The sequence below is a fragment of the Quercus lobata genome, chromosome 5 (genome assembly GCF_001633185.2).
Source record: "Quercus lobata isolate SW786 chromosome 5, ValleyOak3.0 Primary Assembly, whole genome shotgun sequence".
Classification (NCBI taxonomy): Eukaryota; Viridiplantae; Streptophyta; class Magnoliopsida; order Fagales; family Fagaceae; genus Quercus; species Quercus lobata.
This window is the reverse complement of record NC_044908.1, coordinates 14,678,946-14,702,469: the sequence shown is the minus strand read 5'-3', so window position 1 is coordinate 14,702,469 and position 23,524 is coordinate 14,678,946. Positions and strand designations below refer to the sequence as shown.

At 36.7% G+C, this 23,524-nt stretch overlaps 2 protein-coding genes across 3 annotated transcripts; one reads left to right on the top strand and one right to left on the bottom strand.

Moving 5' to 3' along the window:
- Positions 1–617: 617 nt before the first annotated feature.
- Positions 618–10,197, bottom strand: LOC115992832 (protein FLX-like 3). 2 transcript variants are annotated; one of them, XR_004092682.1, is made up of 6 exons: positions 10,005–10,197; positions 8,437–8,977; positions 8,180–8,325; positions 6,622–6,701; positions 6,349–6,505; positions 618–1,646 (listed from the first exon to the last, which is right to left on the bottom strand). XR_004092682.1 is itself a non-coding variant. In XM_031117069.1 (5 exons), the coding sequence occupies exons 2-5, from the start codon at positions 8,964–8,966 to the stop codon at positions 6,422–6,424; spliced, it is 840 nt and encodes a 279-aa protein (XP_030972929.1). In that variant the 5' UTR covers positions 8,967–8,977; positions 10,005–10,196; the 3' UTR covers positions 6,116–6,421. The 2 variants fall into 2 exon arrangements, 1 of the variants encoding a protein (XP_030972929.1); XM_031117069.1 differs by lacking the exon at positions 618–1,646 and having other exon boundaries at positions 6,116–6,505; positions 10,005–10,196.
- An 11,204-nt stretch (positions 10,198–21,401) lies between these two features.
- Positions 21,402–22,439, top strand: LOC115990023. The gene is made up of 2 exons (XM_031113884.1): positions 21,402–21,896; positions 22,158–22,439. The coding sequence occupies exons 1-2, from the start codon at positions 21,402–21,404 to the stop codon at positions 22,437–22,439; spliced, it is 777 nt and encodes a 258-aa protein (XP_030969744.1).
- The last annotated feature ends 1,085 nt before the right edge of the window (positions 22,440–23,524 follow it).

Below are 23,524 nucleotides of genomic sequence, written 5' to 3'. Positions count from 1 at the left end.
TATTGTCTAGAAAAAAAAAAAGAAAAAAGAAAAAAAAGAACATGCCTACCTACAAGCCAAAAAAAAAAAAAAAAAAAAGAGGCAACATGTCCAAAAGAAAAAAAAAAACTGGACATGAGCATTTTTGTTTATTAAACAGCCTCATTTTCTCCCTTTAGTTTTCTCTCCATTTTGGGTAGAAAACTTTTTGGTGGACTCAAGGAAAAAACACCCAAGCCCTACTATTTATTTTCCTTCCATTCCACTCAACCAAAGACATTCCAAAAAAATTTTATTTTTCATTTTCTCTCAAAAGTTTTCAATCCACCCTATTTCACCTCCAAACAAACACACCCCTAAGGGTGGATGATCTGACTTTATCTTGTCCTTTTGTCGTCCCTAATAATATTCCCTTCTAACTCAACTTATTGACAATTTAGCATAATCTCTTCAATTACCACACATGCCACAACCATGAGTGGTAAAGAAAAAATGGTAAGTTCATTTGATATGATAGACAACTAATCATAGTTTGTTATGTGGGACATTTGTGGCCAAGTGTGGTATTAGCATTATTGTAATCTCTCAATCTCATAAGATAAAGTCTTTCCAACTGAAAAACAAATGTGCTAAAAAAATAGACCATGAATTTGTATAATTTATTTATTCTAAATTGACTCTATTAGTTTTAAAGAGTGAACCACTAATAAAACAAACAACATTTACCAATATTCCTCCGCCAATGGTAACCACTGAAGCCCATCACTTTTCTTTTAAATTAGCCCCTCAACCCAAGCTTCCCAATCCCTCCGCTAAGTTCAAGATCCGCAAAAACTAAACCCAACAAAAGCGAACATTAATGTCAGGAACCATAGCTACCATAGCCAAGTGCTTGTACAGCCTGATCAGTGATCACCCATGCAAACCTCTCATCGTCAAAACCACACCCAAGGGCCTGACCTCCTCAAATACCAATTGAAAACACTCCCAACTTACAACAGCACTAGCTGGTATCACCATTGTCGTCTTTTTGGCTCAATAGTCAATATTATTGCTACCGGTGCTCTTCCCTTCTTGAAGCATCTCTAACTTCAGAACAAAATAACAACTCATGTTTATGATCAACTCCAGTATCACATTGGATTCAGAAATAATATAGATTCCACAAACAAGCTAGGAAATCAAATCTTCAGAATGTTTGACATATTCTTGCAAAGGCGTTTTTCATTCTATGGCATTGAAATCCAGAAATGAAGCGGTGGGATCAGTAACGGTGCACGCACAAAAAAGATGCTGGCAAGGGGAAAAATACAGGACGGTGGAAGAACAGGGTATTGTGTAGGTAATTGTGTGGGATTTCATTTAACAAAAAAGGACGAAGGTGAAACTGGGGTCTCAAGAAAATTCATTAAGACTAGCAATTTTCAGAAGCAGCTAATTGCTGCTTCTCCAGAAATGTGGTCAAAATGGAATGCTTCTCACTAAAAGGGTTTGCAGCACCTTGCAGAACACCTCCTTAAGGGGGCAATAACACATGAAAATTGCTTTCAACCCTCCAACTGCAACACCAAACATGAATTTCCTTTAACTAGGCACTGGATAAGTTCATGTGACATCCTTTTCTCTCTCTCTTTTTTAATCATCCACAAAAGGCACCAACATACCATCTGCAGAACACAATATGAATAAAATTAGTCAAAATCAACAAATTGGCAATATCAAGATATACAAATACATATATAAGAGAACAAATGTAATAAAAATGTTACAAGTTTATGTAACCATCAAATATATTTCACAAAAAAATATTATAGAAGTACAATATAACAAATGATATTGCAGCCGACTTGGCAGCCAGACAATCGCACAACACCCCATGCTTCATACCAGCAGTAATATTAACAGCTTAAATTTATACTGAATTGTCTGAATCATGTCAGCAGGCCATAAGTGTCCAACAATGCAAAGAGCCTCAAGGACCCATCAATATTTCTAATACCAAGTGCTAACTTTTCCTCGTTCTTTTTTTTTTGATAAGTAAGAAAGATGTATATTGAAAAAACTGCTTTATGCATATAATTTTACTAAGATCACATTGATGAGACAAATACATGGTTACCATATGAAGCCACTCCCCTATTAATTTACCCTTCAGAAAAGCATTTCTGTCTTCTAAACAACATTGCACTTATTACACCAGAAAAAGAATTGCAAATTGCCAGCAGACTAGGAAGCAACAATGACACCATCATTCCAAACAGGAAAAAAAATCAAACTATAACAAGCTATAAGTTACAGTTGAGCTACCTAAGGGATCAAGTCAATGTAATGGGGATGTATACTCAGAAAGAACTCTCTTACCAATATTTAAGGTCTGTGTGCTGAACAACAGCTGTACCACACAAAAATTATGATCTTAATTTCCACATTCAGTCATTTCTTTCATTAAAGTAGGCTCATGCATTCGATAAAACTGGAACGATCTCAGGGCATCTGTGAAAAAAACTTGCACAGAATGTTTTCTGCTCCTATCGCAGCTGCTTACTCCAGGCAACTAGAGCAATTCATTGATGCTTTCTCCAGCCACCAAAATAACAACAACCAAGCCTTAATCCCAAAATTTTAGGGTCAGCTATGATCTTGAACAGACTACTCAGGGTCAACCATGCGTATTCTTTTTCACAATTCTATTCAATTTGAAGTCATACTCTTTGTTACTTTCTTACTTACTCTCGTCATAAAATGATCAACCCATTTCAAGTGAGTCTTGCTCATCTTTTTATCAATAGGGGCCACCCCTATCTATAAGAGAATTTCCTCATTTCAAATCCTATTTTTCCTCGTATTTTGACTTATTTATCTAATGTTCACCTTCCAATATTTCAGCTGTACTCATTTATGAATATGTTGCTTCTTGCTTCATAACAGCCCAACATTTATTGCAATTTAATCTAGTTGATCTTATAGAAGTCTTATAAAATTTTCCTTTTAACTTAATAGGTATTCTAGGATTACACCATACTCCTAATGTGTTTCTCCACTTCATCCACCATGCTCGTCCGATAATTCAATCTTTCCATCTTTATCAATAAATGGTCCAAGATATTGAAGTACTTGTTCTTTTCTTTCTCTTGATCATCAAGTCTTATAGCCCCTTGGTCCTTGTTTCTACTTTTATTTAATTTACACTCCATGTACTTTGTTTTAATCCAACTTAATCAGACGCCTTCAGATTCTAAATCATCATGTCAAATTTCTAACTTAACATTAACTTCATGTTTAGTTTCATCTACAAAAACAATATCATCTACAAAAAGCATATACCAAGGAACTTCCTCTTGAATTGATTTAGTGAGCTTATCCATCACCAGTGCAAGATATAAGGACTTAATGCTAATTCTTGATGCAAACTTAGAGAGAGAAACTTCACCTGAGATGTCTCCACCAATAAGATAAAAATCCAATGGACATCTTCAAAGAGACATCTTCCATTTTCAATAACTCCAACAGTACTGTTAAAGGATCTAAATGAAATAGGAGAACCAATGTGAAACATAAGGCCATTATATAAACCATCAAAGTCACCCTAGTCTTCCATTTTAATCTCAGAATCTACACTGTGCCATACCCATCCAGAAGAGTCCTTGTAAGACAATGACCTTCCTGACTACCCCAGAAAAGTCACAACATTTCTCCTTCAAACATGCACTACTTTTCGAACTCCCAGAAATAAGTTCAATAATAAAAAAGCCCTTTTATAAGAGTTCAAACAATCACTAAAATCTCTAAATATCTAAGAATCCAACAATTTACACAACCAACCAATATATCATATTATTCTAAAGAAGCGATGTGTCAGCTGCTATTCCGATTCTACTACTTAATAGATTAAAGACTAACTTCTCAAAACCTAATAACATCGCCTTAGTCTCATCTCATGACATGGCACAAAACAAACTAGAAGCTATCTTTACAGGTCCGTAGTGAAACTGATGACCACACAGGCTAAAAAATAGCAAGATGAGGAGCAAGCACAGAACGTAGCATGAAATGGTTGGTGAAGTTCATTACAAGGTTGATCCCCATTCCATGAGAGATTCAATAGGTATATAGCAATTATACAGGCTAAAATATCATACTAAGAGAGACCAAAAGATTGAACAAAAACCTAGAGCCTGCTTAAGAGTAGAGTTCTAGAATAAAGCAACATATAAACCTTAAACTTAGGATATCAAAGGGACCCATGAGCATTATTTAATGCCAGTTACAAAGTCTAGTTAGAAAAACAAAATGTAAAATTCCAGACCCATACAACCATTGAAAAGAGACAAAATACTTGCCTATGAAGTTCAAATCAGCATGGCTTCTTGTCACATGGCATGGTCACCATCATTTCTTCAGATATTCCAGGGTCATTTCAATGGTTGGAGCAACTTCTTTATCATGGAAGTGGCCAGAATATTTTGACCACTGAAAGAGTTTAAAGGATTACAATACAAATAAAGAATGAGAAACTTCGCAATGACACAAGATAGCTGAACTGCAACTCCTGGATTTCAACACCTGTTTGTAGAGGGAAAGAGGGAATATACCATGACAGAAGAACATTCATGAGAAGGCTGTCCACGAAAATCTACCTCCTTTTGTATGGATATATATATTCAACCTCCATTGTGCCATCCTACATCCAATATCATCCAGATCCAACCAATCCTTCATAACCTTAAAATCTGCTTCCAATAAAACTAGCTAAATTTAGAAGCATGCTCCATCTTCCATTTTGGGTACAAAGTTCCATTTCCAAACTAAATTTGATCAGGCATAAAAAATTTCATATCTCGCTAAACCTCACTCATCTTTGGAATTGTATAAAACCTAACTTGGCTATTTAAACTGTCAGGATTGATAACAGAGAACGGTATAAAGCATACGTAGAATTATATCTTCTCCATCCAAAACAGCTTTAATCAAATCCCATGGAACTGAGTACCATAGTACCATAAAGTTTAGTGCCCTTTGGTACACTGTCAACTCATGCTAACCACACAACACCACCCCATGGATGACAGATAATCATAAAAGACAAAAACAGAAATCCAACATTACACCAAAGAATTACTAAAAGATTGCCACAGATAAGCTGAAAACACTCCCACCATTGATTCTTCTAAAGCTACCTTAAGTAAATGGGTTTTGACTAACAATAAATGCAAGGGACAATTACTTTGTATTCAATATACAATCTAAACAAAAGAGAGATGTTTGGTTTACCTAGCTGTGCAATCACTAAAATCCACTGCGGTGACATATTTAAGATACTAAAACAGTGCTACAAATTTCATCCAAGGAACAAAACTTCACAAAAACATATGGAAATTGACTCCTAATCACCAAATCTACAGATGATAGAAGCCTGAATATCTCCAAAACATTATTTCCTAGCAATCCAACCAAAAGATTGTTCCTGGGCTTGTTAAACGTTTATTTATAAACATTGCACTGCGAGATACATGTCATTCTGAAATCACTGTTCCTGATTAGTGTAGTACGCTCAACACATGCTTGAACTGCATATCTAGAAAAGGCAGTTGTTAATGGGAAGCCACAGTACATGAGCACTTCCAGTGCAAAAAGTGTTTCCAATAATCTGATCCCATGGCAATAAGATCTGTTCATCATTTTCTATAATGAAAAAAATGTCAATCTAACTCTATAATATCCAAATGAATATGAACTCCGGATTCTATTTTCCCAAAGAGAATGACATGCATAACAATATAACAGGCGCTCTCCTCCAAGGTCCAGGAAGCATTACTTAATATCTTCAGTACAGACTTCCAAGGAAAAAAAACAAATCACACCTAATAAACCAAATACCAAATCACAAGTTGATAACACCTCAAATGCATTGTCCATGATGCACACCATAAATCACATTAGAACTTCAAAACAAAGAATCAACTACAACAGCAGATCAGATTATTTGTCTGCAGTCAGGCAACATGACGTATCTTTCCTGTCCATTTCCATATGATTCTAATAGAATTCCTCCTCCAGACACACCAAATACAGCCAAAATTTGAAATTCATGTATTTGTGATACAATACCACAAAATTCCAAAATAATAAGCTTATAGACAACAAATAAAAATAAAATTAATCAACAAAAAGTGCCCAGAAAAAAGAAGAGAATTCAACAAGACAAGTTATAATGGTAATAAGAAGACAGAAACTATCAGCAAAAGATAGAACCAGTTATTCCAATACTATACTTTAAAGCAACATTAAAACCTTATAAACGCTAGATCAGGATGACTACGAATGTATTCAGATAAATTACTATTGATGTGGCATGCACACATAACTAACAATGTATTCGGATAACGGAGATCGAAAGAGACAGATAAGGCATAGCTCCATTTGAACAGTAATCACCCAAATCTCAACGACGAGTCATGCGAGGCTTCTCAGGTCCTCCCCATGCAGCTGGACCCGGACCATACAGAGGACCTTTGTCAGCGGCACCCTAGAAAACAAAACAGTTAACATAAAGAAACCAAAATAAACATTAAGAACCTAATAAGGTAATTAAATGACCACAAAACCCAATAAATATAATCCTCATCATGTGAACACACATACCAGATGAGCTCCATATCCATCCCCATAAGGATTAGGGAAAACGCCATCTGAGCTGCTAAATTTCATCCCATATGGTCCACCTGCAAAAACCATAAATCATTAAAGATATTGAAAGCAAAGTGTAACACAACAATGAAACTCCAAATAGTCACAGATATAATGTGCCCGCTCTTCTAAATTTCTGAATTGTATGACAGCTGGATAATGATTCTAAACACCAACCAAGCAAGAGAACAATTAAAGTTTGGCTTCGAAAAGTGAAAAAATTATAGACAAAAGTTGTTCCCAACAAGTAGTAAGACACCAGTTTCTCTAACTTCAACTGCTCAAAAACCAATCTTAGCATACGAGTAAACAAACATAAATTGAGCATGGTACCACCATATACAAGGGCTGTAGAGAAGTACTGCTAATCAGTTCATCAGGTCTAAATCTATAAGGATTTCTACTTCCCAAGACAGAAAGATAATAGGATCATCATCTATTTCTTTGGGCATGTATGTGCATAAGAGAGACTTATAATCAAATGAAAAAAAAGAAAAAGAAAAGTGCATTAGAGAGAGAGAGAGAGGCCTAAACCAACCAATGCTACACTGACATGGAATCTGATGTTTCCACATATGAAGGAGAATCTTAATATACGAAGGCAGGTTAATTACTGAAAATAGAAGAAGATAATGATCCTGGAAATTGGGAAAGTCATAGAGAATGTGCAAAAAAAAAAAAAAAAAAAATGTAAAGAGAGACCCCAGGCTATGGTAATAAGAATAAGTTCTCCATCCATGATAGGAAACAAGACAATATTATTCCTCCTGCAGAACTTATCCTCTACAAGCTGTAACATGTACAAACTCTCCATTGTTTTCCTCATTATAGATGTTTCAATATTTCCAACCCTCTTTGTCTCTTCCCATATAATAAATGAGAATATAATTGGAAGTTCACATAACAAAAGTAATTGTTTCTATACTCCTCAGTACCTTCTATATTTATGTATAAATTCAAACATGGAATGCCTTCATACTTTTATGCTTGGATAGTGGTTGATTTGTTGCATGAGAAAGAATATTCAATTATAACATATTTATGTATTCCAAGTAGAACTGCTAACGTTTTTACTGAGATGGTTTGTTGCGTGCAACAATAGCAAATGATTGAACAAGGAAGACACCATTTCTTTTTTTTATAAGTGAACAAGGAAGACGTCAAATTGCCAAGACAATTATAAAAATACATGCTTATAGGTAGGATGAAAAGCAAGAGAGCTTTTTTATAGCAAGTGGTCCAACATCCACACAATGTGGACTGTGGACCTTTTTTTTCTTTTCTTTTTTTCGTCAATTGCAACTAGGCTATTTTGTAAGTCTAAAAAATAACAACAAAAGGCTAAAAGCCTAAAACTGAGACTCTCCATAAATATAGGTGCGAAATGCATCTACTAGGATATGGGTGTCCATAAAGAGACCACTGCATGTAATACATTATCACAATAAAGTTCCAAAGATCCAATGAAAAATCTAACTTGTCCCTAGAGAAAGGTGAGATAGAAAGATCATACCCGCACCCCATGGCCTACTATCAGCATTTGAAAGTTCTGCACGTAGCTTCTCAACTTCACGGGCCATGGAAACCAAGTTCTTCTCCATTGTCTGTCTCTGTTCCATCAGCTCAATGTTTGCCTTTTTTTCATAATCAAGCGCAGCTCTACAGAAAAAAGTCTTCAATTAATATGCAAAGTTCAAGCTAAAAGTTTACATGCTACAATAGGCTTTAGGATGAGAAAAGAAAGCTTCATAGGTAGCCTAAAGCACAGACCTAGTATGCATAACCTCCTGGTGCAGCCCATCAATCTCTACCCTTAAATGAGGAATATGTTGATTATCAGCTTGCAATTTTGAAAGGTCTTGTGTGAGGCTCTGAACTTTCCCTGAAAGCTCCTGCCTAAGGCTATTCAGCTTTTGAACTTCTGAGCGAAGTTGTACAGCCTCATTTTTCAATGGTTCAGTAGCTCGAAGATCAGCCTCAAGCTTCATGGTTTTCTCCCTAAGCTCCCTAGAGCGCATTTCTTGTTCTGCACGAATGTCAGCAATGATGAGATTCATGCGGTGAAGTTCCTCCTTGGTAGCGCCAAGTTCACGATGCAGTGCCATACGGTCTTCAACCAGCCTTCGATTATCACCCAAGAGCCTTCGGATCTCAGTGTGCTGCATTTCAAGCTCTTCCTCCAATAAAGCAGGATGAGGAGGAGGCCTCGGCATTGGAGGACCCCGGATGAAAGGTCCTTCAGGTGGGTAACCACGACGGTCATTAAATGCTTCACGGGGACCACGGTTTCTTCCTGCCATACCAAATTAACCTAAAAAACACCAAAAAGAAAAGGGGAAAGGGGGATGTTTAGGTTTACAAAATACTGGTATAATACAGCTATAGCAATTTACAAAATTTACCACTCTCAATCAAGCTTGAATAAAATGAGTCTTTCTATAATTGCACAATCATATATGCACCCTAAGAATGTAATTAACTACGAGCACACTTAAAATAAATCGCACGATTGAATTTACATCATAACACACACATATCCGCCAAAAAAATATTTCCCAAGGCACATCCAAGAAAAAGAAAGAAGACAACTTTCTAAGGAACTTTACTATACCAAATGCTCTTCCATAAAAACCGCAACTAAAACCTAATGAGAACCTCTGGAAACCTCATTAAAAGAACCCACATCAAACTTATGGTTGCAATTGAACTTCCAAACCAACCTACCTCCAATTAATCCTGTTGGAAGCTCAAAATTTAATATACCCATAAGAATCTATCAATTCTAACTACCAATCCTTATAAGCACGAAAAACCTAAACATACATACATACATATAAATTCAATTTGAGTTTGAGACCTAGATCCATAAGAGAACCTACTGATTCAAGCTACCAATCCTAAAATCATGAAAAACCCCCCATAAACATGCATACATAATTATACATATTCGCTTTGAATTAGAGACCTAGATCCATAAGAGAATCTACTGGTTCTAGCTACCAACCCTCAAAAGCACTTGAGTTTGTGACCTAGAGGACCAAAAAATCCACTAATTTCAGCACCATCCAAACTACTACTGCTCTCATAGAATTCGAATTATTTGATTCCATTGAATTAAAGATCCCTAAAAACACACACACGCACATAAATGAGCAAACTTTCCCCTCTGTTTTCTCGGTATCCAAACACAAACTTACCAACCCAACAACAACAACAACAAAAAATTCGAAATTCACAATCTTTGAAAACCCTAATTCACTTATAATACATCTACATATGTTATAATTCACAAAAAATATTAAATAAAAAAGATTAAAATAAATAGAAGAAATTCGAACCTGTTGAAATTGGTGTAGCTGTGAGAACTGAGAAGGGACTGTGAGAAAGAATAAAAATAAATTTTGAAATTGAAAAAATAAAAGTCAGAGAAAGAAAAGGGTTTTGAAGGGAATCGAATTTTCTTGCGAATGTTGCTTGTATGTATTGTATTGCGTTGTGGTATTTGCCTATTTGGAGCTGGCGATGGAATATCTTAAAGCGGCGTCGTTTTTAGGGTGTATACTATTGTGTTTGTATACTTGGATAGTGGGCATTGTTTGCCAAATATTAAATTTTTGCAAAAGAATATATTAGTGGAAAGCCTACGCCCAAAGTTAATTTGTTAGTTAGCCTCTTTTGTTAGCTTGCTCGAGTTTCAAGTAGATAGCCACTTGCATGGATTGTCTAATTGAAAATACCACATCAGACAATTCGCATGAGAATCTATCTGTTTGGAACTTGAATTTGCTAATCTCGATTTTGACTTGAAACTAGGGGCAGAGTTAGAGGGGGCGAGGGGGGCAATTTCCCCCCCTCCCCCCCCCACCCCTACCCCTACCCCACCCTAAGCCCCACATCAAACTCAGTTATGCATTTGTTGTCATACATAAGTTATTATCTCTACTATTTTTTGTATTGTACACCTAGATGTATTCTTTTCTTTTTTAATAATATTTCTAACGTTATTAAGTCAAAATTGCTTCTTTCCTTTATGATATACCAATCATAAGCAGGCTGTAAGTAAATGTAGCAAAATAAATAAGAGATTTTAAAAAGTTGGATCACCATTTTTTGTTCCCTAATACAGATTTAGCATGAAAAATCTCTATTAATTTACCTTTTTTCATTCATGTTTATGTGTTTTACTTGTTTAAAATATTTACTTAAACTTATAATCACCTTAGAATTTAGAATACCTTAAGGATAACAATGACTATTAAATTTCAACTCTTACATTAGGCATGAAAAAAAATTGAAAAAATACGAGAACAAAATATAATTTACATGTACCTTTATATTTAATCTTGCCCCCCAAACTAAAATTCTGGCTTCGCCACTGCTTGAAACTCGAGTTAATCTCAAGTTCCAAAAAGGGTATATAGCAAACTAACTTCGAGTAGAGGTTTTTTAGTAATATATTTTGTTGGTGCAAACACAATAATAATGGAAATAACACAATGAGAAACTGAATAGTACTTCTGAATATTATTAATTCAATGAGAAAAATTACACAACAGTATTTGGACTGAAGCACGGCACTCGCTCTCTTTAAGAAGATTCAAGCCCTTGATTGGCTAATCTTTGGAACCGGTGCAGACCTTCTCTGACTTGTCTCCCCTAGGATACAACAGCCCAACAAATGTTGTATGGCTAGAATAGCTTCTGCACAAAGTGTTCAAGCCCAAAGCTCCACCAGAAGAACACATTTCTTTGGTCCAAAATCTCTCAAGTATTTAGGAATATTATTGAATTCACTCTCTCACACAATACTCTTTTCTTTTAACTATTTTCTTCATTCACTTTTGATATGAAATTAGTCCATAGCATAGCCGTATATATAGTCTTCCAACCCTTCACATAACCTACATGTTATTTATTAATTTAGAAAACTTCTCTTAATTTATTTAATCTAACTTACATACGAGTAACTCTTTCTTTAACAACTCTTTCTTTCACAACTTTTATTATAACTCATCTCCTTATTCATCTTCAGTTATTTTGAGTTTTAACATATTTAATTTAAAATGTACTAACATTCCCCCACTCATTTTAATATTAAATTTGGAAAATGAGAGATTACCGGGCAAAGAGGGATTATTATGCATCATGAAGGTGTGCTCTGCATTGAACCTTCACTTAGTGAAACAACAATCTCTACTCCAGAGTCAGTAGTAGTCTCCGACTTGAGCTTTTATAGCTAGCACTTTATGGCCGTGTGCTGATCCCAGTTTCATGAGTGTATTTGAGATTAAGTCCAAATCTCATAGGGAGCGGCCCCACCCCCACATTCACATAGGTGAAATTTTGTTAAGGGTGCTCCTGTAATTCTGACACCCCACTCATACGAGTTACAAATTTCATTAAGAGTTTTTTACTTAACCTCTCTACATTACAGGATAAATGCACTTACATCATAGGGATGAACAATTAAAAAATTATTTACAGAATAAATAATTAAAAAAAATGAATAGTGCATTTCTTACGACCATCGTATGATTCGTTTTTCCCATCGAACCCAATTCTCAAGATCTCTGATCCTTAGGTTGGGTATCCTCATACATGGCTCATGATTCTATGGACTTTAGTCCTATCCCCCTCGATGTATTCCAGACTCTATCTTTTGCCAAGACCTTGGTAAATGGATCTACAAGATTATCATTAGATTTAATATAATCTACAGTTATGATGCCACTACTCAAATAAGATTACACGGTACTGTGCTTTCTTCTTATAAGTCTAGATTTACCGTTGTAGTAACAGTTTTTAACTCTACCAATTGCGGCAGTGCTATCACAATAAATTAATATAGGTGGAATTGGCTTTTCTCAAAGTGGAATTTCATATAACAAATCTCTAAGCCAATTTGCTTCTTCACTGGCTGAAGCTAATGCTATTAATTCAGCTTCCATTGTTGAATTAGCAATTATTGTTTGCTTTTTAGATTTCCAACAAATAGCACCACTACCTAAGGTAAAAATATAACCAGTGGTAGAGAGAGAATCACCTGACAAAGTATTCCAATCGGCATCACTAAAAGTTTCAATCACAGTAGGGTACTTTTTATAAAATATGTCATAGTTTTTGGTACCAATTAAATATCTCATGACTCGCTCAATAGCTAGCCAATGATCTTTACTAGGCTTGCTAGTAAATCTGCTAAGCACTCCTACTGCATATGCAATGTCAGGTCTAGTACAATCAGTAGCATAACGCAAACTACCAATGATACTAGCATAATCCTTTTGATTAAAAATCTCATCATCATTATTCACAGGAAATAAATGAACACTAGAATCAAAAGGAGTAGATACACTTTTGTGATCATGAAAATTATATTTTCTCAACATAATGTGATTAATCAAGATATATTCTATCACATGTTTTTGTAATTTTCATGCCCAAAATAAAATTAGCCTCACCAAGATCTTTCATATCAAAATGGCTTTTAAGCATATTTTTTGTCTCATTTATAACATGCATATTTGAACCAAAAATCAACATATCATCCACATAGAGGCTAATAATAACATGTAGATTATTCCATGATTTAGAATAAATACATTTATCACATTCATTTGATTTATAACCATTCTCAATCATGCAGGAATCAAACTTTTCATACCACTGCTTAGGTGCTTGTTTTAAGCCATATAGGGATTTAGTTAGCTTACATACCTTGCTTTCTTGTCTAGGCTTTACAAAGCCTTCAGGTTGGTCCATATAAATCTCTTCCTCTAGGTTCCCATTTAGAAAAGCAGTTTTTACATCCATTTGATGAATTTTCAAATCAAAAATTGCAGCAATAGCAATTAACAATCTAATAGATGTAATTCTTGTTACCGGAGAAAATGTATCAAAGAAATCAATATCAGCTTTTTGTTTAAAGCTTTTTGCAACAAGTCTAGCTTTAAACTTATCTATTGATCCATTTGGTTTCAACTTTTTTCTAAGGACCCGTTTACAACCTATGGTCTTACAACCCGATGAAAGATCTACTAATTTCCAAGTTCTATTAGAAATTAGAGATTTCATCTCATCATTTACAACCTCTTTCCAAAATATAGCATCAGGTGATGTTAAAGCCTCTTTTAAATTTTGGGGATTTTCCTCAATGTTAAAAACATAATAATCAGGACCAAAATCTTTTTCAACTCTAGCTCTTTTAATCCTTCTAGGTTCCATTTCAAAATTTTCTTGATTTTGCAAATGTGAAGTAGAAGAACTAGGTTGCGACAAAATATTTTCTTCACCCCCACTATTTTTCAATTTAAAAGGAAATTTTTCTTTATGAAAAATTGCATCACCAGATTCAAAAATTATTTTGTTTTCAAGATCAAAAAATCTATAGGCTGCACTATTAATCGCATAACCAAGAAAAGCACAGGTAGTAGCTCTTATACCTAATTTAGGTATTTTAGGGTCAGTAAGCCTTACATAAGCAAGACAACCCCATACTCTTAAATATCTCAAATTTGGCTTATGCCCTTTCCACATCTCAAAAGGTGTGGTATGTGACTTTTTATGTGGCACCCTATTCAAAACATGACATGCAGTTAAAATAGCTTCACCCCAAAAATGTAAAGGTGCATTAGATTCAATTAACATAGCATTTGTTAACTCAATTAAAGTTCTATTTTTTCTTTCAGCCACACTATTAGAAGCAGGTGAATATGGTGCAGTAGTTTCATGGATAATTCCCAAAGACTAAACAAATGAGTTGAATGCATTTGATTCATACTCACGGCCTCTATCACTTCTTATTCTTTTTATTTTTCTACCGAATTGATTTTCAACTTCTTTTAAAAAATCTTGAAATTTTTCAAAAGCATCACTTTTATTTTTCAACAAATAAATAGTTGTATATTTTGAGAAATCATTAATAAAAGTGATAATATATCTATTTCCTCTACGAGTTAAAATTCCCTCAAATTCACATAAATCAGAGTGAATTAACTCAAGCAATTCGGTATTTCTTACAACACTTTTATGAGGCTCTTTTGTAATCTTAGCTTGACTACAAGTTTCACATTTTTCAAAATCTTTTGACAATCTTGGAATTAATCCTAAACTACTCATGATTCCCACATATCTACTATTTATATGACATAAACGAGCATGCCAAAAATTAATAGAAGAAAGCATATAAACTGAACCGGTGGATGCTTTATTATTCTCAACATTCAATTTAAACATTGCATCACAAGCATAATAGAAGAAAGCATATAAACTGAACTGGTGGATGCTTTATTATTCTCAACATTCAATTTAAACATTCCATCACAAGCATAACCCTTGCCCACAAATAATTCCTTTTTAGAGATTACATAATAATCAGATTCCATAGTTTGCTTGAAGCCAGCCTTGTTAAGCAAAAAACTTGACAACAAATTCTTCCTTATGGACGAAGTGTAAAGAACATCTTTCAATGTTAGCATGCGTCCAGAAGTGAATTTCAATTCAACCTCACCACTCCCAAGAACCTTGGTTTTGCTAGAGTCACCAAGCATAACAGTTTTTTCTTCTTCAAAAGGAGTGTACAATTTGAACCAATTTTTGTCATAACAGACGTGCCTATTAGCACCAAAGTTTGCCCACCACCCTTCAACATATTGCACCATATTGATGTCTGTAATCATAGCCACTAAAAACTCTTCGGTTACGTTAGCCTGCGGGACAGATTCACATTTCCGAAATTTGCAAAATCGAGCAATATGCCCACTCTTGCCACAGACAAAACAAGATCTATTAAATTGATCTTATGAAGGGGGTCTTTGGTTCTTATTGTAATTTTTATTTGGGTTTCCCCTTCGTTGAGGTCTATTATTATTTTTAAAGGCTCTTTTTTTAGGCTTCAATTGAAAATTTCTAGGAAAATGATTTTTGGGCATATTATTATTGGCTGAAATAAGGTTTACCTTTGTGGTGAAATTACCATTGCTCTCTTGTGTCATGAGTGCATCTTGTCCTCTAGCCTCCTCTTCCACACGGATGCGTGTGATCAAAGTCTCCAAGGATGTCTCCTTTTGTTTGTGTCACAAAGTCTTTTGGAACTCCCTCCAAGATTGTGGTAGTTTATCAATTATGCCAGCTACCACCAAATTGTCTCCAATCTTTATGCCTTCGGATCTCAATTCTGCCACGATCATTTGGAAGTCTTGTGCTTGATCCACCACCGATTTTCCATCAACCATTTGGTAACGGAAAAATCTACTAGCAGCATACTTCTTTGCACCAGCCTCCTCGGTATTATACTTGCTTTGTAAAGCTTTCCAAATTTTCTTGGCAGAATTGTAAGTTGTATCATAATAATCATAGAAATGATCGGCAAGACAATTCAAAAGATAAGAGCGACAATTATATTCATCTTTTGTATACTTATCTATTTTTTCTTGATGGAGACTATATTCTTCCTCACTCATCTCATCGGTAGGAACTTTTGATGGATTCTTGTCAGTGAGGAGGTAGGAGACTTTGAGAAGAATCAAGTAGAAGAGGACCTTTCCTTTCCACCTCTTGAAGTGGGCTCCCTTAAAGCGAAAGGGCTTGTTGAGATCTCCAACAGGTTCATTTGGTTTCTCTTGTGTAGGCTCCATGTGTTGAATCTCCTTAAAATTGTTGGTGAAAACAAAATAATAATGGAAATAACACAATGAGAAACTGAATAGTATTTCTGAATATTATTAATTCAATGAGAAAAATTACACAACACTATTTGGACTGAGACGCTGTACTCGCTCTCTTTAAGGAGATTCAAGCCCTTGGTTGGTTAATCTTTGTAATCAGTGCAGACCTTCTCTGACTTGTCTCCCCTAGGATACAACAACCCAACAAATGTTGTATGGTTAGAACAGCTTCTGCACAAAGTGTTCAAGCCCAAAACTCCACCAGAAGAACACCTGTCTTTGGCCCGAAACCTCTCAAGTATTTAGGAATATTATTGAATTCACTCTCTCACACAATACTCTTTTCTTTTAACTATTTTCTTCATTCACTCTTGATATGAAATTAGTCCATAGCATAGCCGTATATATAGTCTTCCAACCCTTCACATAACCTACATGTTATTTATTAATTTAGAAAACTTCTCTTAATTTATTTAATCTAACTTACATACAAGTAACTCTTTCTTTAACAACTCTTTCTTTCACAACTCTTATTATAACTCATCTCTTTATTCATCTTCAGTTATTTTGAGTTTTAACATATTTAATTTAAAATGTACTAACATTTTTTTTGCAAATACACAAAATTTAGCAAAAAATAGCTTTGATTGTGGAATAAATGTGTGCTCACTTCTTTATATATATATATATATATATATATATATATAAATAGTTAGTTTTCACTAATTAAATTCAAGGTCTACTCACTTTCATGTGAGAAGAGGGATTATGCATTTAGTTTGTTTAGTTCAGATACTTGTGAGGAAATTTAGGACTGAGTTTAAGACTTTAAGGTAATTCTAATTTAAAAAAGTTGTGCTCTAAACTGGTTTAGAGTTATTTTCCTTCAACCTATTATATGACAATTGAAAAAATCATCTATATGTAGTTTTAATTATATAACTTTTTTAATAAATCTCATGAATTGTTTAGATAGTACATATGAATAATCTTATAAATTGTCATATAGTGTGTTGGAAGAAATAGCTCCAAACTAATCCATTTTGGTTTTAGAATGATTGCATTGGTACTTAAGGTTAAATTACTACTTATTAAGGCAATGACTTTTCCCACCTATTCATTTGACTCAAAAGATTACTGTGGTTATGACCCATCTAGACTATTGAGTTCGTAAAATTGACTTAATATATTGAAAATATTGTTTCAAAAAAGAATAAAGGAAAATAATAGAATGAGTGTAATAAAAAATCTTTTTTTTTTTTTGATGTGAATAAAAAATCTTTTTGGTTATTACTCTCTTGTTAATAAAACCATAAACTAAAATAAAATAGCATTTCGTTTAGGATAAAAGAATATGATAGATTGAAAAGAAATTTTAAATAATATTCCTTTCATATACTTATTTGGGAGTTTATATAAGATGAAATGTAATTAATGAAGATTTGGCCCAAATACTCTTAATGCCCCTCATAATTAGCAAAATCCTATGAGTTTCAATTAGTTCAATTGGTAAAGTTTTTTATGATTAAATAAGAGATTTGAGGTTTAATTCCCGTCTAATGAGCTATCATTAGTTTAGGAGCGGACGCCATAGATTAAACCTCTCTGAAAAAAAAAAAAAAAAAAAACCATAAATAATGCCTAATTTTATTTCTTCTGAAGAAAAAAAAATAAAACATAAAAACAAAAAACAAAAAACAAAAAGCCTTATATTATCTCTCTTTTATTTTTTTTCTTTTTTTTTTTCTAATTTGCCTCATTTTCCCTTAGACCTCATCCACCTCTCTACTACTCTTTCCTCACATTGTTGCTTTTCGTGCCATCTTTATGCTTTCTCTTTGGAGGCTCCTAAATGACATTTTTTTAGGTAAATATTAGTATGTGTTTGTGAATGGGAGTTGTTTATGTAAAGATTTGAAATTGCAAGAAATGTTAATGATTTATTGTAAGTTCAACAACAAAATTTTTTTCTCACTCATTTTCAAATCCCAACCAAAATCCCAAAAACAAGTCATTTTCCAAAAAAAAAAATAATAATAAATAAATAAATCCATCAAGACAAGTGAAGCAAGAAGATGAAAAGATAAACCATAAAAAGTCTTACCTAAACTCCAATCTCCCCAACTATTGTGAATTTTATATATATATATATATATATATATATATACACTTATACCAAATTTTGTTTGCATATTAACTTATTTTGTTTGCATATCATACTCTAATACTATGCAAACAAAATTTGGTATTAAAAAACAAAAAAAATCAACTGTCAAAAAATACGAGTACCCTTTAGGCCCAAGCTATTGTATTAAAGACGTCGTCTTCAAAAAGCTTAAAATTCATGGTGGCAAGCCCATCCAAATAATCAGAAAGTCTTACCCTAGCTAGCTAAAAAGGTTGGGCTTCATTTAGCTGAAGCAGAATAGGATAAGTTTAGAGATGAGCTGGAATTTGGCTGGGTTGCTGAAGTACGTGATTGCTTTAAAATATCACCAAGTCAAATGATTCAAAAAATTTATATATATATATATATATATATATATATATATATATATATATATATAATATGTTATAATTAGTGCACAATAAAAATAGCATTAGCGAGAAATGATGTTACATACCAAATATAATTTGCCACCTTAGAAATTTGTGAAAAAGATTGTGAATTTTTTTTCTTCTAGAGTCACTCTTTAAATAAAATATGTTACAAATATTATAGGTCTGTTTGGGATTCGCTTATGTGGGGCTAAGGAACTTAGCAACCCTGGCCCACTTTGTACTGGACCCAAGGCCCGCGCCGAGGAGGGAAAAATACTCGAGGACGCACGAAGAAAGTCCAAACGTTCTAGAGACGATGCCGAGGACGATCTTATCCTCGACACTCCAGACCCCAGAAGGAAAGGACAGCACGCCATCAAAGGCATCTTTCCAGAGCACCCCCAGAAGAAAGAACGAGCATAGAAGGACATACACGGGGGTATGGTGTGAGAGCAATTCAAGGAGAAGCTATCACCTCCACATTGAATGCACCCAACTAACGTTCTGGCTGCATTAATGAGGCAAGGACCCCTGAACAGTGTGGCCCTGGTTGCCGCAACTCACAGAGGGTTTGGGAAAGTGGCTGATGGGATGAGCACTTGAGTGATGACCTGCACGATAAACAAGTGGAGGGTCGAGATCGATTGGAAAGAAGTATATAATGTGAGAGACCCTCCAAGAATGGGGGATCGTGGAAAAGAGAGTAGGAGGAGAGAAAAAGGAGAAAGCGGTGTCAATCTACATGGTCTTGAAAACCATTGTAACTGTGTACTGAAAGTAGAAGAAGAAGAGCACTAAGTTCCTCGGACGAAATGCTCAAGGACAAAATTTCATACTTTAATCCATTTCCTTATTGCCCAGCCCGCATCTAACCTTGTCCAATGATTGTGGTTCAAATTAGGACCTAGTTCTTAAACCCACTCTCTAAAAATTCATTGTATTGGGCCAGTTGGGCTTGAGACCTTTCGTCCAATAGAAGGAGAGCTCAAACCCACCCCCTACAATTGGCGCCGTCTGTGGGAAGAACTTGTGTGTTAGTAAGGACAACGATCCGACATGGTAGGATCAGGCCCTCATCAAGCAGGCTCCTATTAGCTCGAACCAGCCAAATCCCAATAACAGGGTAACTTCCCTAACCCCAAACGTGACCGAAATGAAGAGAATGGAAGGTTTCGAGAGAGAAGCGTAAACACCACTCAAACCAACAGGAGCCATTCTCGCACGGGCAGCCACGTGCTTCAGAGACAAAATAACAACCGGGCCCCGCAACAAGAAGAAGTTAGGAGTCACATGTCTCAGAAACAGAATGATAAGCGGGCCATGCAACGAGAAATAGACGATCTGAAGAGAAAACTACACCATGCACAGCAAAGGCAATCTCGTTCCAGGCTTGACGCGCCCTCCGACGATGAAAGTGACGATGACTATAGACAAAGATCGAGGACTCCCCCAAGTGAGACCTTCTCCCACGAAGAAGAACACTATCGGAGACGTAGACACAGAAGCCCATCTCTTAGGGGCTTGGGAAACGATGCCATGAGCAGGGCGTTGGATCAGCTCTCCAGGTTTCCTTTTACGCATCACATAGAAGGGGCCATACTTCCTCGATGGTTCCAGCGGCCAACCTTCGCCCTTTACAACAGTAAAACAGACCCCGTAGAGCATGAAAGCCAATTCAACCAAATGATGGCTGTCCATTCTAGGAACGAGGCGCTGATGTGCAGGGTTTTTTCGTCCAGCTTGGGACCGGTGGCGATGAGGTGGTTTAATGGTCTAAAGACAAACTCCATAGATTCGTATAGGCAGCTGACCCAAGCTTTCGGCTCCCGCTTCGTTATGAACCGCAAAGCTCTTCAGCCCTTGAGCGCTTTGTTATCGTTATCCATGCATGACGAAAAAACCTTAAAGGCCTACTCGGACAGATACTGGGAGACATACAACGAGATGGAAGATAATTTCGACGATGTCGCCATCATCACTTTCAAAAATAGTCTCCCAGCTGATCACAGTCTGAGGAAGTCTCTAACTAGCAAACCCGCCATCAGCATACACCAACTGATGGATCGGATCGACAAGTATAAGCGAGTGGAGGAAGACTAGTTGCAAGGAAGAGGAAAAGAGAAGGTTATCCCTCAGGAGAGGAGGGATTTCAGGTCAGATCGGTATAACAACAATCGTCCGAGGAAGGACTTCGTAGGGCCACTCGGAATAACCGACACGCAGACTGTCAACGTCGTATTCCGAGAGCCAGTACATCGGGTTTTGGAGAAGATCAAGAACGAGCCATACTTTAGGTGGCCGAATAAGATGGCAGGGGAATCCTCGAGGCGCGATCAGAACTTTTATTGCCAGTACCACCAAGACCATGGCCATACCACGGAGAACAGCAAGAATCTCTGGAACTACCTGGACCAGCTAGTCTAGGAAGGAAAGCTGAAGCACCTTCTACATCATTCCAGTGGTTATCAAGGACATCAAGAAGCCAGGAGGGATGCTGCCCTGAGGCCACCCGCAGGAATGATCAACATAATCATGGCCGCGTTAGGGAGAATAGGTACGCGCCCTGCACGAGTGTTATCGGTGGCTCAACTGTTTGCCGAGGAGTCCCAACCAAGGCTGAAGAGAGCCAGAATGAACTTTCATCCCGTTTTGAGTTTTTCAGAGGAAGACAAGATCGGGACCATTCAGCCCCACGACGATGCGCTGCTAATCACCCTTAGAATTGGGGACTACGATGTGAAAAGAGTAATGGTAGATTGCGGCAGCGCGGCCGAGGTTATGTACCCTGACCTCTACAAGGGGCTGGGGTTAAAACTAGAGGATTTGATGCCTTACAACTCCCCTCTGATGAGCTTCAACGGAAAGCTTGTCATCCCAATGGGCATGATTAGACTGCCTATTCAGACCGGCCCAGAGATAGTGGAGGTGAACTTCATCATGGTGGACACCTACTCCCCCTATACAGCCATCGTCGGTAGGCCTTGGCTCTACACCTTAGGAGCTGTTGCTTCCTCATTGCACCAGAAGGTGAAATTCTCGTCGGGGAACCAAGTTTTTGAAATCCGCGATTGCCAACCCAAGGCGAGGCAGTGCGTAGTAGCGGCCGTCTCACATTAGCTCGATGCGGAGTCCCCGGCCTCCGTTGAGAAGAACTTATAGCAACTACAGACCCCGATTTCACCCCCTAACAATCCTGCCGAGGAGACGAAATGCGAAGATCTGGAAAAGGTGGTTATTCGCAGCGACCCAAAGAAATTCTTCCGAGTAGGGGCTTAGCTGCCTCTTCAGGAGAAGGAGGAGCTGCTTGAGTTCCTTAAAAGAAATATTGACGTGTTTGCATGGGATGCCTGCGATGCCCCTGGAATCGACCCAGCCTTCATTTGCCATTACCTCAATGTCAATCCGGCCATCACTCCTAAGAAGCAACCACCCCATCGCTCGTCAAAAGAGCATGCCGATGTGATTAGGGACGAAGTGGTGAAGTTTAAGCGTGCTGGGGCTATTAAAGAAGTCTTCTACCCCGAATGGTTGGCCAACATTGTGGTGGTCAAGAAGAAAAGTGAGAAATGACGAGTTTGAGTAGACTTCACAGACTTAAATAAGGCGTGCCCTAAGGACCCGTTCCCAATGCCTCGGATAGATCAGCTGGTGGACGCGACAGCAGGCCATCCTCAGATGAGCTTCTTAGATACCTTTCAAGGCTACCATTAAATACCACTAGCGCGGGAAGATCAGGAGAAAACAACCTTTATGACACCAACTGGGAATTACCACTATAAGGTAATGTCATTCGGTCTGAAGAATGCGAGATCCACTTATCAAAGGATGATGACAAGAATGTTTGAACCACAGTAGGGCAAGAACATCAAAATTTACGTCGATGACATGGTGGTGAAGAGCAAAGTGGTGTCCGAGCATTTAGGGGACCTCGACAGCACCTTTGGCATCTTGAGGAAACATAAGCTGTGCCTAAATGCTTCCAAATGCTCATTTGGCGTGAGGTCAGGCAAGTTCTTAGGTTATATGGTTACCCATAGGGGAATCGAGGTTAACCCCGACCAGATTAAGGCCATAAACGACCTGAAACCACCACAAAATGCGAAGGAGGTCCAAAAGCTTATTGGGATGATCGCAGCCCTCAATCGATTCATTTCCAGGTCGACGGATAGATGTAGGTTGTTTTATCTCTTGATCAACAAGTGGAAAGAGTTTGAGTGGTCCGAGGACTATGTTGTGGCCTTCCAGCAACTCAAGGATTACCTATCCCGGCCACCTATCATGTCCAGTCCCGAGGCCGATGAAGTTCTGTATGCATACATTGCTGTAGCCCCCTATGCTGTGAGTTTGGTGCTAATACGGGATGACAATGGCATCCAAAAGTCAGTCTATTACGTGAGTAAGTCGCTGCATAAAGCCGAGGTCAGATACCTACCCCTAGAGAAAGCCATACTGGCTATGGTCCACGCTACGCAAAAACTTCCCCATTATTTCCAAGCCCACACAGTGGTTGTTTTAACCCAACTACCCTTGAAGTCTGTACTGTGAACCGCTAATTACACTGAAAGGATTGCCATATAAAGCACAATTCTAGAAGCTTTTGACATCAAATACATGCCTCGGACCTCTATAAAGGGCCAGGTCCTAGCTGACTTAGT

Coding starts and splice junctions, on each gene's coding strand:
- LOC115992832 (XM_031117069.1), bottom strand. CDS start 8,966: ATGGCAGGAAGAAACCGTGGTCCCCGTGAAGCATTTAATGACCGTCGT. Junction 8,326..8,436: donor CAGGAGGTTATGCATACTAG/GTCTGTGCTTTA, acceptor TTTTTTCTGTAG/AGCTGCGCTTGATTATGAAA. Junction 6,702..8,179: donor TAGTAGGCCATGGGGTGCGG/GTATGATCTTTC, acceptor TGGTTTTTGCAG/GTGGACCATATGGGATGAAA.
- LOC115990023 (XM_031113884.1), top strand. CDS start 21,402: ATGGCCGCGTTAGGGAGAATAGGTACGCGCCCTGCACGAGTGTTATCG. Junction 21,897..22,157: donor CTTCCTCATTGCACCAGAAG/GTGAAATTCTCG, acceptor CTGCCTCTTCAG/GAGAAGGAGGAGCTGCTTGA.